This window comes from Nothoprocta perdicaria, unplaced genomic scaffold, assembly GCF_003342845.1.
Source record: "Nothoprocta perdicaria isolate Ctin4 unplaced genomic scaffold, notPer1 scaffold_22, whole genome shotgun sequence".
Classification (NCBI taxonomy): domain Eukaryota; kingdom Metazoa; phylum Chordata; class Aves; order Tinamiformes; family Tinamidae; genus Nothoprocta; species Nothoprocta perdicaria.
The window spans coordinates 4378293-4392003 of NW_020455415.1; the positions used below are offsets into that span (position 1 = coordinate 4378293).

The 13711-nt window shown below is 48.7% G+C and overlaps 1 protein-coding gene across 1 annotated transcript in view; it reads right to left on the bottom strand.

The window, feature by feature from the left end:
• MID2 (midline 2) overlaps window positions 1-12493 on the bottom strand; it is a 62974-nt gene extending 50481 nt beyond the window's left edge. Inside the window, exons 1-2 of the mRNA XM_026039077.1 lie at window positions 12456-12493; window positions 7181-7896 (exon numbers count right to left, since the gene is read on the bottom strand). Of these exons, the coding sequence (XP_025894862.1) occupies window positions 7181-7840 (660 nt within the window). The 5' untranslated portion in view covers window positions 7841-7896; window positions 12456-12493. The remainder of the gene's footprint in view (window positions 1-7180; window positions 7897-12455) is intronic.
• Window positions 12494-13711: the final 1218 nt, after the last annotated feature.

Consider the following 13711-nt stretch of genomic DNA (forward strand, 5'->3'; position numbering starts at 1 on the left):
AATCTGACTGCTAAGCCTGTGATCTCACACATAAATCTGTCTGATGGGCACCACACCAAGTGCAGAAGAAGACAGTAGAAGTCATGGGGTGATGTTGCACATGGTGCCCCACAAACACTTCACAAGCACTGACCTAAAGGGAGAACATAGCTTAAAACAAGCCAGTCTTGCAAGCCACTGGGACAGGGAGCAAGAGAAGGYTGGGAGGTCACCTGTGTCCCTCAAAGTGACAACTGTGATGTGAGTAGCCTGCTGCCCAACACCCTTGGGACTCCAGGTCCACATGAGCCACGTTTCCCTCACACCGGCGCATTGCTAAAATAGGGATTCACATCCTTAAGACCAGGACCAAGTTTTACAAGGCTGAGCTGCTCCACAAAACTTCTGAGGATTCATTGGSGAGGTTCCTGCATCTCTCTCTCTCTCTCCTCCAGCTCCAAACAGTGGCTTTGGGAGGACCCAGATCAGTCTGAATTTTTAATTCCAGAGTAGMCAGCACCAAAGCCGTGGCTTCACACATCTCCCTCCACCCAACATGCAGATCAAAGGAATTTTCCAAATCACCAAAACACCTCAAGGCAGCAGGCTCATGACACAAATATTCCCGTGATGGTGTCCAAACCAACATCACCCCATGCTTACTGGGGGATAAAAAGATGCAGTGCCAACTTCTCTTTGTTSCCCAGTTACTATTTTTCCCTTGAAGGGATATAGTGCATTGTAATAAACTGATGCTGATAGCATCTATCCACTGAAAATGGAATATTTAATGTGGGATTATTTAAAATTACTGCTTTCTGAGAACATATGATTTCATATAGCTGATTAAAAAACAAACAAACAAAAAAACCCAGTGAATTTAGGCTTATCAAGTCCCATAACGATGATATTTATCTTATCTTTAACCATTAGCTTCATCACTTTTGCGCACTTGAGTTTGCGGATGATCTGCCAGGTGAGCAGATTAACATCGACTTTCTGAAATGAAGGCATTTTGCTTCAAGGACTTTAATTACTAAATAACTAAATGAATAAGTGGCATCTTATTAAAAAAAAAAAATTTGGTTGGTATCGTGCTTCACCTGCAGACTTCAAGTCTAGTTCACCTATCTCATGTAATGCGAGGGCTTTATATGTCTTCTGTGATACATATTTATGCTTTCTGCATTGGTGGAAAACCTAATCAATGCRGAGTTACACCAGAAACCAGGCTACATTTTGATGCCTTCCCTGAAGCAGCCACAGATTTTGATTTTTGAACCACAGAAGTGACATTAGCCTCTAATCCCAACGCTGTCGCATCTAGTCATGCAGCAGGACGTGCCCAACTCCAACCTCAACGCCATGTCCTCTTGCCAAAGCAGGTCAAAGGAGCTCCTGTTCAGACCCACATCTCGKCCATTTTTGAATCTCTCCCTCTAGGTTGGTCTTGAGGAAAGCTAATAAATGCATATCTCATTCTCTACAAGAGCAAAGCAGCTCAAATGTACAAGCTCTCCGAGAACACAACTAAAGATTTTCATGTTTTTCTGGTAATGCTCCCCAATGTTTTGTGTGGGAGTTGCAGCAATCCCAATTGCAACCCTAATTCTAAGCTAACTCCTTTTCTTGTGTGCAAGAAATACAGAAATACATAAAATTCAGTTTAGCCCCATGGCGCTACAGTAAATTATAAATTAAGCAGCAATCTTGGTGACTCACACAGCGCAAGTGAGAACACGTTCAAAAGTCCCTAGGCAAAGAAGTCCTACATTTCAGCGTGATGGAAGTTTCCCCCACCTCATGCTTTCGACTCTACCACTTTCTTAAGAGCCTTGGAACAAGTAGCAACTTTCTGTATGCGATTTGTCTAGCACAGGGATTTTTCTGTCTTCCAGTCACACTTGCATAAATCCACTAGAGTCACTGCAGCTMTCTGAAAGACGGAAGATAGGCTTTCTACCTGGCGGATTGCTCTTCCTTTAGCAAAGAGCTTATATAAAAGTGTTACAAAAGGCACCTATATTTCCCCGGGATTTCTAGCACAGCAATCTGCTGAGAGCCTCGGCAATGAGAAAGCAAAAGGAGCCAAGTCATTAAAGCAAAACCCTTCCTCTGAATACTTCTCCTTGCGACGCAAATCCCTGACGGGGATATGTGGCCAAGAGCTCCTAGTCCAAAATCTCTTGCTCCAATCTTGCATTTATGTGCATGTGGCCAAGAGCTTCTAGTCCAAAACCTCTCGCTCCAGTCTTGCATTTGTGTGCTGCAAGGCGACCTCGCTGTGCTCTCGCCGGGCTTGCCAGAGCGAGCGGCACCCGCAACGGGGCAATGCTCCACCGAGAGCAGCATAATTACGGGTTGCAAGCTGGGTTGCTTTTATAATCGGCAAAGATGATACGTGGCTGATAACGCGCTGCTTTCCTCGGCGTTTGCTTTATCTAGGTCATGCTTTTTCTCCTCCTTTTTTCGCTCTTAATCTACATGAATTTTTAATTGCATCTTTCATGTTGATCTCTTCAGTGAGTCTAGCCTGAGAAGGCCCTTCCTGCTGTTGCCACGTGCAACATCTCAACCCTTTCTGAACACGCAGGAAGGGAAAATAAGCATCAAGGCCAGGTTCAGGGACTGCTCACAGCCAAGCTCACCTGTCGCAAGCATCACGCACGCTCTCCTGTCAGCTTTTGGGAGCAGGAGCAATTCTCTTAATGAGCAAGCCGAATTTGCAGGGCTAGTTGGCATTTGCTGCGGTTCACGTCCCGGTTCTCTCCTTAGGCGCAGGGCCACCCTCAAAGGTCTGGTTTAGCAGGCAAGCTTGAACCCCAGAGGCACTAATCCTGCACTGGGGTAAATATTAATGCGGATCTCATCTTGTCGAGAGAGGGAGAAGAGAACGAGCACTTCTCGCTCTACCTGTCGCCGCTTAAAAACACAGGAAGCGGCCAAAGGTGAGCGCTTTTCATGGTTGAAGAGAGGTGACCGTCAGTGCAGAATTGCACATAAATATTTCAGTGGACGTCTTGGCAGCCCAGGTCACATTTCACCAGGATGCTCCAAAATGCATCATGCCGAGCAAACACCAAAACCCAACAGAAAAGCAATGCCCAAAAGCAAACCCCAAGAAATGCAATGCCTCCAAGAAATTGCCTGCCCTCGTTAACACCGTGGCCTCACCCCATCCCTGCGTATGTCCCGTTTCCTGATGTAGCCCAGAGTGAGAGATTTGCCCAGCCCAGCCACTGGCATGTGCTGTCCCGCAGTCCCGAAGCAACTTGCTATTTCCCTCTGTTTTCACCCACGTGCATCTACCTGCGATGCTGCTCCTAACTCAGCTCTCCTGCCCGAGCAGGTAACCCTGGCGTTGCTATCCCCTCATGCCTAGGCGCAACCCAAGCATCCGCAGGACAAAACTCTATATTATAAAGTCTTTTCATCTCCTCTATCTGCAATTCTAGGAGCACTTAAGTACAGGTCCTGGAAAGTGCCRCTCTATTATGAAGTGTTTTGCTACCCAAAGAGTTATTTTGCCCGGGCTTCCCGTCGCCGTGACTTAGCCAGCGGCCTTTGATGTGGAGCCTCTCCAGCAGCTCCTGGAAAATGGGATAAATGGAAGCCACCAAGCCTCCTTTGGGAATCCCGGTAATTACAACTTCAGAAAACTCCCAGACACGCTCCCAGCTCATTATTGTGCTGGTCGTGGTGTTCTCTGAACCCCATTGTGGCCAGGCAACACCTCCTTTTCCTTGGTGCTCCTCTGAAATGCAGGTATCTTCTCGCCCAGGCTGCAAGTCACAGCGAAGGGATGAGGAGGTGGAAAAAGGTCCAACAAGGGGCGAGTGACTTCAGAGCAGCAGCGTAGCCAGCTACGTGCAGCTTAAAGCAGCTCCCTGGGATGGTGGTGCATGTGTGAGCTCACCCGAGAGCGAGCCAAGCAAGCTTTCCAGCTCGTGCTTGCAGCAGGGGCAGGAAGCCTGCTTGTGCTTACTGATTTCTTCTTGCTTGAGCTAAAGATGCACAAAATAATAATAAAAAAAGCCATCGTACTTTTTMAAAGGGATTAGACATGGTTCCTAAAATACTTCGTGGTGCATARTATGATGGGGATGAATCAGTGCGGCGCCGCGAAGGGGAATCCAGGCTGCAGGGACTCACTGGGGATTTGGGATTCAAGCATGCGAGGAGGAGGAGGACTGGCAGATGGCTTGGTAGAGTTACTCTGGGACACCGGTAAGGGATGGAGGAAAGAAATAGAGACTACAGCACCACCACTAGAAATAGGTGAGAACCGCTGGGGACTTCTCTGGGGGAAAGCACGCTTCTTTTGACAGGCGTTACCAGGTTGAAAACACAATTTTCCATCTAAAAAAAGAAAAAGCAAAGAAATCCAGCTAGCTCTAGCTATGCCATCAAAGCTGGAGATTAAGCTACTCAATGTCCAWGCATTCGAGACAGTATAACTCACTGATTAACCACTTAAAGATGAAAGGAGAGAGCAAAAACCATCATCGAGCGCGGCAAGAACTGTGCCTGCAAACCAACACAACTCGGCTCAGGTTCGTGGCAGGCACTGTCACGCCTGTGCTCACATCTCAGGTTTTACTGAACAGTATTTCGGAAGGCAGTAGTTTGGACAATGCTGAGGTCTGCTTTAGACCAAGGCTGTAGGAGAAGGAAGACACAAAACACTATTGCAAACACTCACTATAAAGCTTGGAGGCACATACTCCATGTGTAGTGTGTGCARTTCTTGCAGTAATAGTAGAGTAATAGGGGGAAAAAAAAAAAAGAAACATATAAAGACAATTCCTAAACTCATCAGATTTGCAGGCAAAATATACCTGGCAGAACAGGAAAAAAAAAAAAAAAAAGTAAAAAAAAAGAAAAAAAATCCACTCTGCCTAGTTCTCATGTACAGAAGTAGCTGCCCCAAGCCAGAGCACGGTAGCATTTCAAGGAAGCAGGTTGGTCGATTGACTTTGGGCTTTGCAAGCCGTTATGGTCCATTGAAGCTTAATACCACACCTGAGGGCTCTGGTCGCACGTACCCTAAGGCTGTGCCTCAGATGATTATCCCTTGACAGCAAAATCTTCATCCCTYTTGGCTCCACTGAGTGGACCCGGGGGTGAAACTCCTGCAACTTCAAGGAAGAAACTAGCTATTTACGGCCTTGGATTGGGCAAGGCATTCCACTCGGGAAAGGTTATTGTGGAGTCATCCAGCACAGAGCAGCTGGGCTGCTGGCCGTGCAGAGACCCTGTCCTCAAGGGGCCACCGGCCCCTTGCAGGTGGGAATTTGTATACTTCTAAGATCAAGCAAAAGGAGGCCAGCTAAGTGGGAAAAAAAGAAAGAAAAAGGAAGAAGTAAGACTCCAAAGCACTGTGGAGAACACATTCCCACGAAAGCAGCATTTCCCAGTAGAAAACCTGCAGGTGGGAAAATACAGGTAGAAGCATCGCAGCTTGTGATCCCTCTATCTCACGGATTCAACCACAGCTCCACTGCTTTGAAGGTGGACTATGGGAGACGAGCACCATAGGAAGAATGATTATAAGCCAGGAAGAGTTTCCTTTTTCCTTAAAAATCACTTGTGAATATTTTTTTTAATGGTGTTTTGGCAATGGGCAAAATTTGGCCAGTGGAAGAAACAATTTAGGTGGTTGAGGGTTTTTTTTGTCTTCTGATCAATTTGCCCAGCTAGCCGACACATTCCAGAAGAGTGGGGGGAAAACATTAAAGGGTTTTCATTCCCATCCTCTGGTTTTATTGCATGCAAACATCCACGGTCGTTTCTTTCCAAGCTTTCCAATTTGCTAATTGAGACGTTTCCTCATTGAAAAAGAATGTTCTGAACTAAAAATTGGCCTACTGGCTACAGACTAATAGGAAAGGAAAAATAGGGAGAGCTTAGGTGAAGCAAAATTTAAGGATGAAACTGTCAGGTCAAGGTTTCAAGATACAGCAGTCACATACCAGCAACCACACATCCTGTGCTTTCTATGCAAGCCTTTCCATGCACTGCAAGTGGCAGTTTCTACCACCATCAGAACTTTTACAGACGATTTTTTTTAAACAATCATCTAGTCTGCACATAAGAAAAAGTCAGTATTTTTGTTAGATTGATAGAAATATTTCCTCTGCCCTCAAAAAAAAAAAAAAAAAAAAAAAAAAAACAATGCGAGAGCAGACAAATCGATTTTTGTCAAAGGCATTAACAAGACAAAGAGCCAAGAAAAGCACTTTTGGGCCAGAACAAGCCCAGAAGATTAAGGGTGAACAAAACCCATGAAGAAGAAGTTGGAAACATATTATAAAGGTTATAATGCGCAACCACAGTTACAGTCATACTAGCATTTGCTCTAATGGGACCAGCTATATTTTTTTCAATATTAAGGAAGAAAATAAATTGAAATTGTTTTGCAGATTCACGTGGAATGCACAGGGGATGGAGAGGGATTTCTAGCTTTATATAGGTCAAATATCAGCCATGCGGGTTCACACAATATCCAGTACAAGCACAAGCGCTGCATAAAAATTAAGCTTCAACATACTCCAGGGGGATCTCTAGAGGCTTGATCTTGCCAACCTGAAGAGCATCAGAACAGTAATTCAGCTCGGATCAATATGTGCTATGTACTCAAGTGAAGGGGGCTGGAAAATGACTGCCCATTTCTGCTGCTTCATTGCAACATTAAGGCTCTGGTAGAGAAGAGGTTCTCCACAGACAGCGGCCAAGGACAGTGGTTCAAACTTCGCTGCAACGACACAAACGAGACCCAGCTCACCCTGCTGGTACCCAAGCGAGCCAACAAAGTGCCCCACAGTTCATGGCTTTTTGGGTTTCAGAGAGYTTGCTCAGCTTAAGTGAGAGATGCTGCTTGGGACATCTGGAAGCAATTCCTGCTCTGAAACTACTCCATCAGCCAACAGCAGTTCCTACAAAAGAAAGCTCCTGGGCACTTTGCCCTCGCTCACAGCCCAAGGGCTTATTGCACCACTCCCATCTGACTACTTCACGCTCCACCTTGCCGTAGGGCTGGGACACATGGAAACAGGAGCAGGACATGAGGCTACGAGTCCTTCCCAGCCCCACATGGCCACCTTCATGCTTGGAGCCTCAAGCTTTGATCAAGCTGGGGAGCAGCAAAGGCTCCACCGTGGACACCACAGTCCCCAAGAACCTGAAAGCCCTCTGAGCTTACCTTGAGCTTCTCAAACCGGTCGCTGAGCGATGCCACTTGGTGGTCCCGGTGGCGGCCCACCAGTTTGCATAAGGCACAAATGAGTTGGTCGTCGGCCACACAGTACATGTTCACTTTCTCGTTCTCGTGCTCCAGGCAAGTGAGTCCGCGGAAGTGCGCGTCGGGCACGGGCTCCACCAGCCGGTGGCTGGTGAACGGCTTCTTGTTGGGGTGCGTGGCCCGGAGGCAGCGGTCGCAGTAGGACACCTCGCAGGTGATGCACGTCTTCACCGCGTCCCGGGGTGGGTCCTGCTCGCAGAACTGGCAGGCGATCCGTTCACCGGCCATGGTCGGGCTCTGGCGGTACGGCCGCTCCCGTCGGCTCTCGTTGGGGGAGTTGGGGCCGCTCAGGGATGCCTTCTGGAAGCGGTCAATGATGTTCTGCAGGGTCACGTTGCGCTTGAGGCCCTCCAGGCCGCGGTGGTTGAGGGAGATGACATAGCGGCACGTGGGGCACTGGAAGGCGGCGATGGGCTCGATGGACTCGCTGGAGGAGCAGCTGGACACCAGGATACGATGGGCGCAACTGAAGCAGAGGCTGTGAGCGCACGGCAGCAAGAGAGGGTCTTCAAACAACTCCAGGCAGATTGGGCAGGTCAATTCTGACTCCAGTGTTTCCATTTTTAGTTAAAACGAGCCTGATTCTGCATGGAAATCCAAGGAAGCTGGCCAGTTACCTGCGAGGAAGGAGAACAGAAAGGAGCAGCGTGAGAAAGGGGTTATCGTGGCCAGCAAAACCAAACCTTGGRGACTCCTCTCCAGCAGGAGCCCGCAGGCAGGATGGGTTTGAGGACACCCAGTCCGTAAGACCCTTGGGTTCCATGCACCCTGATCCAACAAAGCCTCTCCCTTGCCTTTGCTAATGTGCAGGGGAAAGACCAATGGAGTCTGGGATGTCTTCGGCAAGCAGAGCTTCTACCAGCCTATTTCTTTTAGGAGGAGGGTGAGGAAGGACAGAGAGCAAAATYACAGCCTGCAAAGTCCTGTCTCCGCGCTGCCCTGCCTTGCACTCAGTGGAAAAAAAAAAAAAAAGAACCAAAACAGGGATGCCTAAATCGACTTCAGCTGCAGGAAAACAAGGTCGTATTTTTAGATCCTGGGCGTTCGCATGTCATAACATCCCTGCATTTCAAGCTGCCCCTTCACTAGGGTTCTCCCTTGCAGGGCTGAGCATCCATCTCTCTCCTTGCAGAGCATCCACAAGTGCAAACACTAGTGCTACCCAAGCGAACCCAGCAGCTCCCACCTCCCCGATTTGGCTCTGTTGGACCAACAAGCAAAATTACTGTCTTAAGAGCATACAAAAAATATATATAATTAACCAAAACAGSACTTTTTTTTTTAGAGTCTCAAGGATATCATTTGAAAATTAAGGACCACAACAGGACATTTCCAGTGACTTCTGTAGGGAGCTGCAATCAAAGCTGGATCCCAGCAAAGTGACTGCAGGTGCACCGGTTAGGACGCAGTTGCCCGTGTCTTGCTCATGGCTAGACCCATCTACTACAGGCTGGATGGAGTTTACATCCTCCTCCAGAGCACCTGCTGGAGAGGCCATCTGAGGGAGCCCGGGGGAGAACAGAAAAAAAATAATAATAATAACAAAAAAGGAGCATAAAGTTCAGAGAGATTTTGTTCATGCTGGCCATTCTTATGTTAATCTTGTTTTCCTCACCTCTGMAGCACCCCTTAGATCCGAGATAAATGGAAGGAGCCTCAGAAACAGAGACAAGGGCCGTGGAACAGGACGCTCTTCCAGGGATGCACCTGGCTAAAGCAGTTGGCACTGCCTCCAAAGCCATTCACGCCTCTCCCTTTGATGTTTACTTTGATGCACCATGATTGATGTGGCACAAGGAAGCGCCGATTAGATTAAAATCGACTTTGTTTGGATTAATTAACTCCCCMAAAATATAAAAAGTATCTAACGCATGCAGACAACCCAACCTCATTTGGCTACAAAGATTCCCATCATCGGGGTCATAGGGTTGGCTGGTCAYGCACACCCCAGCTCCGAGAGAAGCCAGTTGTGGTCCAGGAGCACAACTACAGGAGATTCAGGCCCTCTGCTTCCACCTGCATCCCTACATCTGGTAGGATTCTACATCCACAATCACTCCTGCCCCATCAAGAGCCTCTCCAAAGCACTGGTCAACACAGCTATTCCCCAGACCAGCAAGCTAGGAAGGCTGGCTTCTACAGGATGTAATTCCTGGTGTCCTCCATCATGCAACTGTGGGCCCCCCATCCCCTCCCCCCATAAATAAATATTTAAAAAAATTACTACTCAGCACCGTGCTGGCCCTATTTGCCCTTGGAGCAGGTCTCTCCCACGTACAGCACGGAGCACGTGCCCTACGAGTAAAAATAGCGCACGGCCGTGTAATTAGCTCCGCTTCCTACCTAATGCAGATGCTCAAGGGAGAAGAGGAGGGGAGGCAATCAAGCTCCCGCAGCCAATTTAGACCTAGCGGTGCCTAATCTCTATCAAGGCTGCGAGGCAACTGCATCAACTCACGCACGTACGTGGCCGCCAGGWATATTTAATGTGACATTTCCAGCTTTCAAGCCCCCCAACAGAGAGGAGCAACCTTTGGCTGGACCAATGAGACCCGGCAGTTTCCACAGTGGTTCAGGGAATTTATTGGAGGTGCTGGGGAAGGCCAAATAATTTATCTCCCCCCCAAACTCTTTATTGCAATACAAACCCTCTTAAACTGGGTTTCCTGCTCCAAAAGTCATGCTTGATTATCCTTAATCTCTTGCTTCGAAACGTGGGCATTTCCACATGCCCATGCAATTTTTTCAGGCAGGCTCTCCCCAACGCTTCTCCCTTGCTGCTGCTAAACGGTTTCCATCGCTTTAAAGGGCCAATAGTGCTGCTGCAGCTGGACAGAAATCGGTGCATTAAGCCATTTGTCGACACGATGAAATGAAACCTTTCCGTCGACCACAATCTTCCATGCAAAATGAAGAGCAAAGCTGCTCTGCATTGGGAAATTGCCTACGGGACAGGCTCGTGTCTACAGTATTTTTTTGTTTCTTTGGCCTCCTGCTGAACCACCTGCTCCTAACATCATATTTGCCTGGCCCCATCGGACTAAAGTGCATAGGGATGCAAAAGGCAAAACTGCAATTTCTTCTTGAGGTTTCCCACTTTTCACGGAGCTTCTCGAGGCATCCAGAATCTCAAAGGCTGTTGTGCCGATTTGTGGAAGTTTAAATATATCTGCAGAGGCTCCCCAGCTCAATAGGCAAGATAAACAGTGCTTCCTGCGGGAAGTGCAGACAATAGGGATAACGAGCGCTAATCCCTGTGGCATGAACCGCCTGGCGAGCGGATATTCTGGAATTGCACCATCACCCTTCACCAGTGCAGGAAGAGGCACCGGGACTGGCGCAGCCTGGTCCAGCAGCCACAACTCACTAGAAGTATCGAGCATGTAAAAGAGAAAGCCCAGGCTGAGCCAACAAGCAAGAAAGAGGCCCAGGGCACATGTATCTCAAGCCTCCCTTTTGCAAAAAGGGGCTCCCAGCAAAGGATGCAACTCAGCTGCAGACTCCATTTCCCCTCCATTATTAGTACAAATATATATATTACAAATATTATATTACAAATATATATAATAATAAAATCACACACAGAGGCCACTTGAAGCCWTCTGAGGTGGATTTCCCAGGCACTGCAAGGTGACCCAGAAACATCTGCATTCCTTTAGAGACGGCTCTCTCCGACCTGAAATCACTTCTAAGCATAAGCACTTTTTACCCTTAATCTTCCCCAAAAGAAGCAATTCAATTCAAGCAGCTTTTCCTCTGCTGTATTCCCAGCAAAACAAGATTATTTTTTTCCAATTGTTTTGGCGCTGCTCCACCGGCACATGTGGAACCTGGCCAGGCGCCTGCCCTAAATACCCTCCTCAGGGTCATCTTGCAGCTGGGGGGCATCTTCTCACGACGTCACCGAGGGCATAGATTCCCAGTGGAAAGCTCATGGCATATCCAATCCATGGCACATCCAATCCGGGGAGCACGCAGCGCACTGGAGATGCGGCCAGCTGTGCTCTGCAGTGATGCCAACCCTGCCAAGATGACCATTGCAACACCAATATTGGTCTCGCTGCAAGGACCAATCCAGATCACCTCCCCGCTGCTGGAAAGCTATCTCTGGTGGATGGTTATTCCTCAGARGAAAAAAAAGGATTCGAAAAGGGACAAAATATTCCAGCCCTGAGAACAGCAAATGTGTAACACACATGGAGGGGCATAAGGCCACAAGGGCAACAGCAGTCAAAAAAGGGACCTTTRATGACAAGAAGAAGTCGGGCTCCCAGCTTTAAAGCCCAGTGAGGAAAGCAGTGGCCAATGTGATGTTTTYCCTCACAAAATATTTCAAGTTTCTCACTATTTGTGGCTCCTCACAGCTGGAACGTGCACAGCCCAATGCAGCAACTCAGCATCCCTCCAGGATGCAGGAAGCCACAATGTTCAGCTCAGGAGCTGCTGCCGCACAGGAATAACCTGCCGGCACGTGCAAAAAGATTTGCCRATCCCTCTGCCATGGTCRTCTTAGCAGGAGAGATAGGTGCTAYGGCTGAACCTTGTTTTTCAAGGTTTTATTTGGTGCATTTTGTGCTCTTTCCGCAAATGTTCAGAGAACCAGCACCTCCGGCATCTTCACTTCACTGGAGGGACAGCAGAGACTGTAGATAGGACACAGTGCAGGATGTAGCCCTGGTCCAGCACAGAAGCAGCTGCCAGAAGGCTGGCAGAGCACCAGGAGATGTCCAAGGAGGACACCAAATCCTTGGGAGAAGGAGGGACAGAATGCTAAGATGTCAATGCTCCAGCCTGCATGGATCTGGGAGGCATCAACAGCAAGGAGAGCAGCCATGGAAGCGTTAAGGAGAGAGGAGGGAGAGGAAAAAAAGAGGTAGGGAGAAAATAGCAGGGACCGAAGATGCCAAGAGAGARGGGAAGAGGAACTGGAAGGGCTCTSTGCAGCACATCATCTAATCTGAGGTGGCTCTGGCTGTGACGGAGAGGAAGGGAGAGCATCAGAAGGGCAGGGGATACCGGCGGGTGAAGGGAAGAAGGGGCTTAGGAGAAGGCCAGGCATGGTCAAGGGGTCAGATGGCTCTCACCCTGTGCACGGGCCACMGTGGAAAATGAACAAGCCAAGGCAGAAAGCAAAAGCGTACGGCCAGGTTGATCCGTTGTACAACTGAGCACCTACCGCCTTTCTGCAAAGCGGAGCTCAGTCCTCCTCTCTTAGCAGGCGTGCAAAAAGCTTCCGGCGTCACCCTGCGAGAGACGGAGCCACCGGCAGCCTGGGCAAACGGCCAAGCAAAAYCCCAGCTCCTTTCTGGGAGGGAAAGAAAAACAGCCCAGGCAGACGGAGGCATCGCTGCGGAGAGCTGAGGCCACGTCCCGACACGCTGCAGCCGCACTGCGATGTGGAGCCCTGATTCCACCCAGCACGCGCCGATTTGCCAAACAAATGCCACCACTGCCCACRATCGGGATCTTGGAAGTGCCAAGGAGACGCAGCAGCGGATTCTGTGCCAGGTCCAGCACTTATTCCTTGGTGCTCCAGCTCCTTGCACAAATGTTTCTGCCGCAGGGAAACACCTGCTGCTTCAGCCCATCTGACTCTGGAGCAAACCCGGAGACAGGGAAATTCTTTGCCGTGCCCTTTATGGGAGCCTGAGAGGGTCACAGATTCATCCCAATGACAGAATGCTCCAAGCTGCTTTCCCAGGACATCATTCCTTCTGGGAACRCCTGCGGGGACATACCTGCCTCCAAGCACCCACCCGCATCGGTGCCACCTCAAACCCTTTTGTGGGGCCTCTGTGAGCTAATTTGTTCCCCGTCACCTCCGAGTCGCCCGTGATGGATGTGGGCCAGCTGCATTTCAGGGATGCACAGGTGCATGCAACTTTCCTCTTCATCCTCCTGCGCAGCTCTGCTAACAGAGCACGTTCATTATGCTGCGCTGAAGCTCTCCAATAGAAAGATCCCTGCTTGCTCTCTGAAGTTAAGATTTATTCCTCCCTCTCTTTCCCTGCTTCAATCAACCACTCAAAAAGGGCTTTGCTTCGGAAAATGAAGCTTCATTTCTAGGCCATTACCCCCGTGCAGTTCATTTGCTGTCCTTGTAAAAGSGAAATAAATACAGAAGCCTAACAATTAATTTCACATAAGCCTAGCAATAAATAATTGCACATTTTGCCCACGCACAGAGCCCTTTCCCTTTGCAAGATGCTGAGTCCCTGCACAGAAAGTGGGCAAGTGTTTGCATTCCTGTGTCCCAGGTACGAGAGGAGCTGGCAAACACACCAGCAAAGCATTTTCTTGCCAAAGCATCTACTGCATTTTCCTGCTTGTCTTTCTGCTCTTAAAGTTTGCAAGCAAAAGATTCAACATCATTTTTCATCCGGGGAGAAAAAGCCCCAGTTCCTCGCCRGGAGCCTTCTGACTGATGGATCT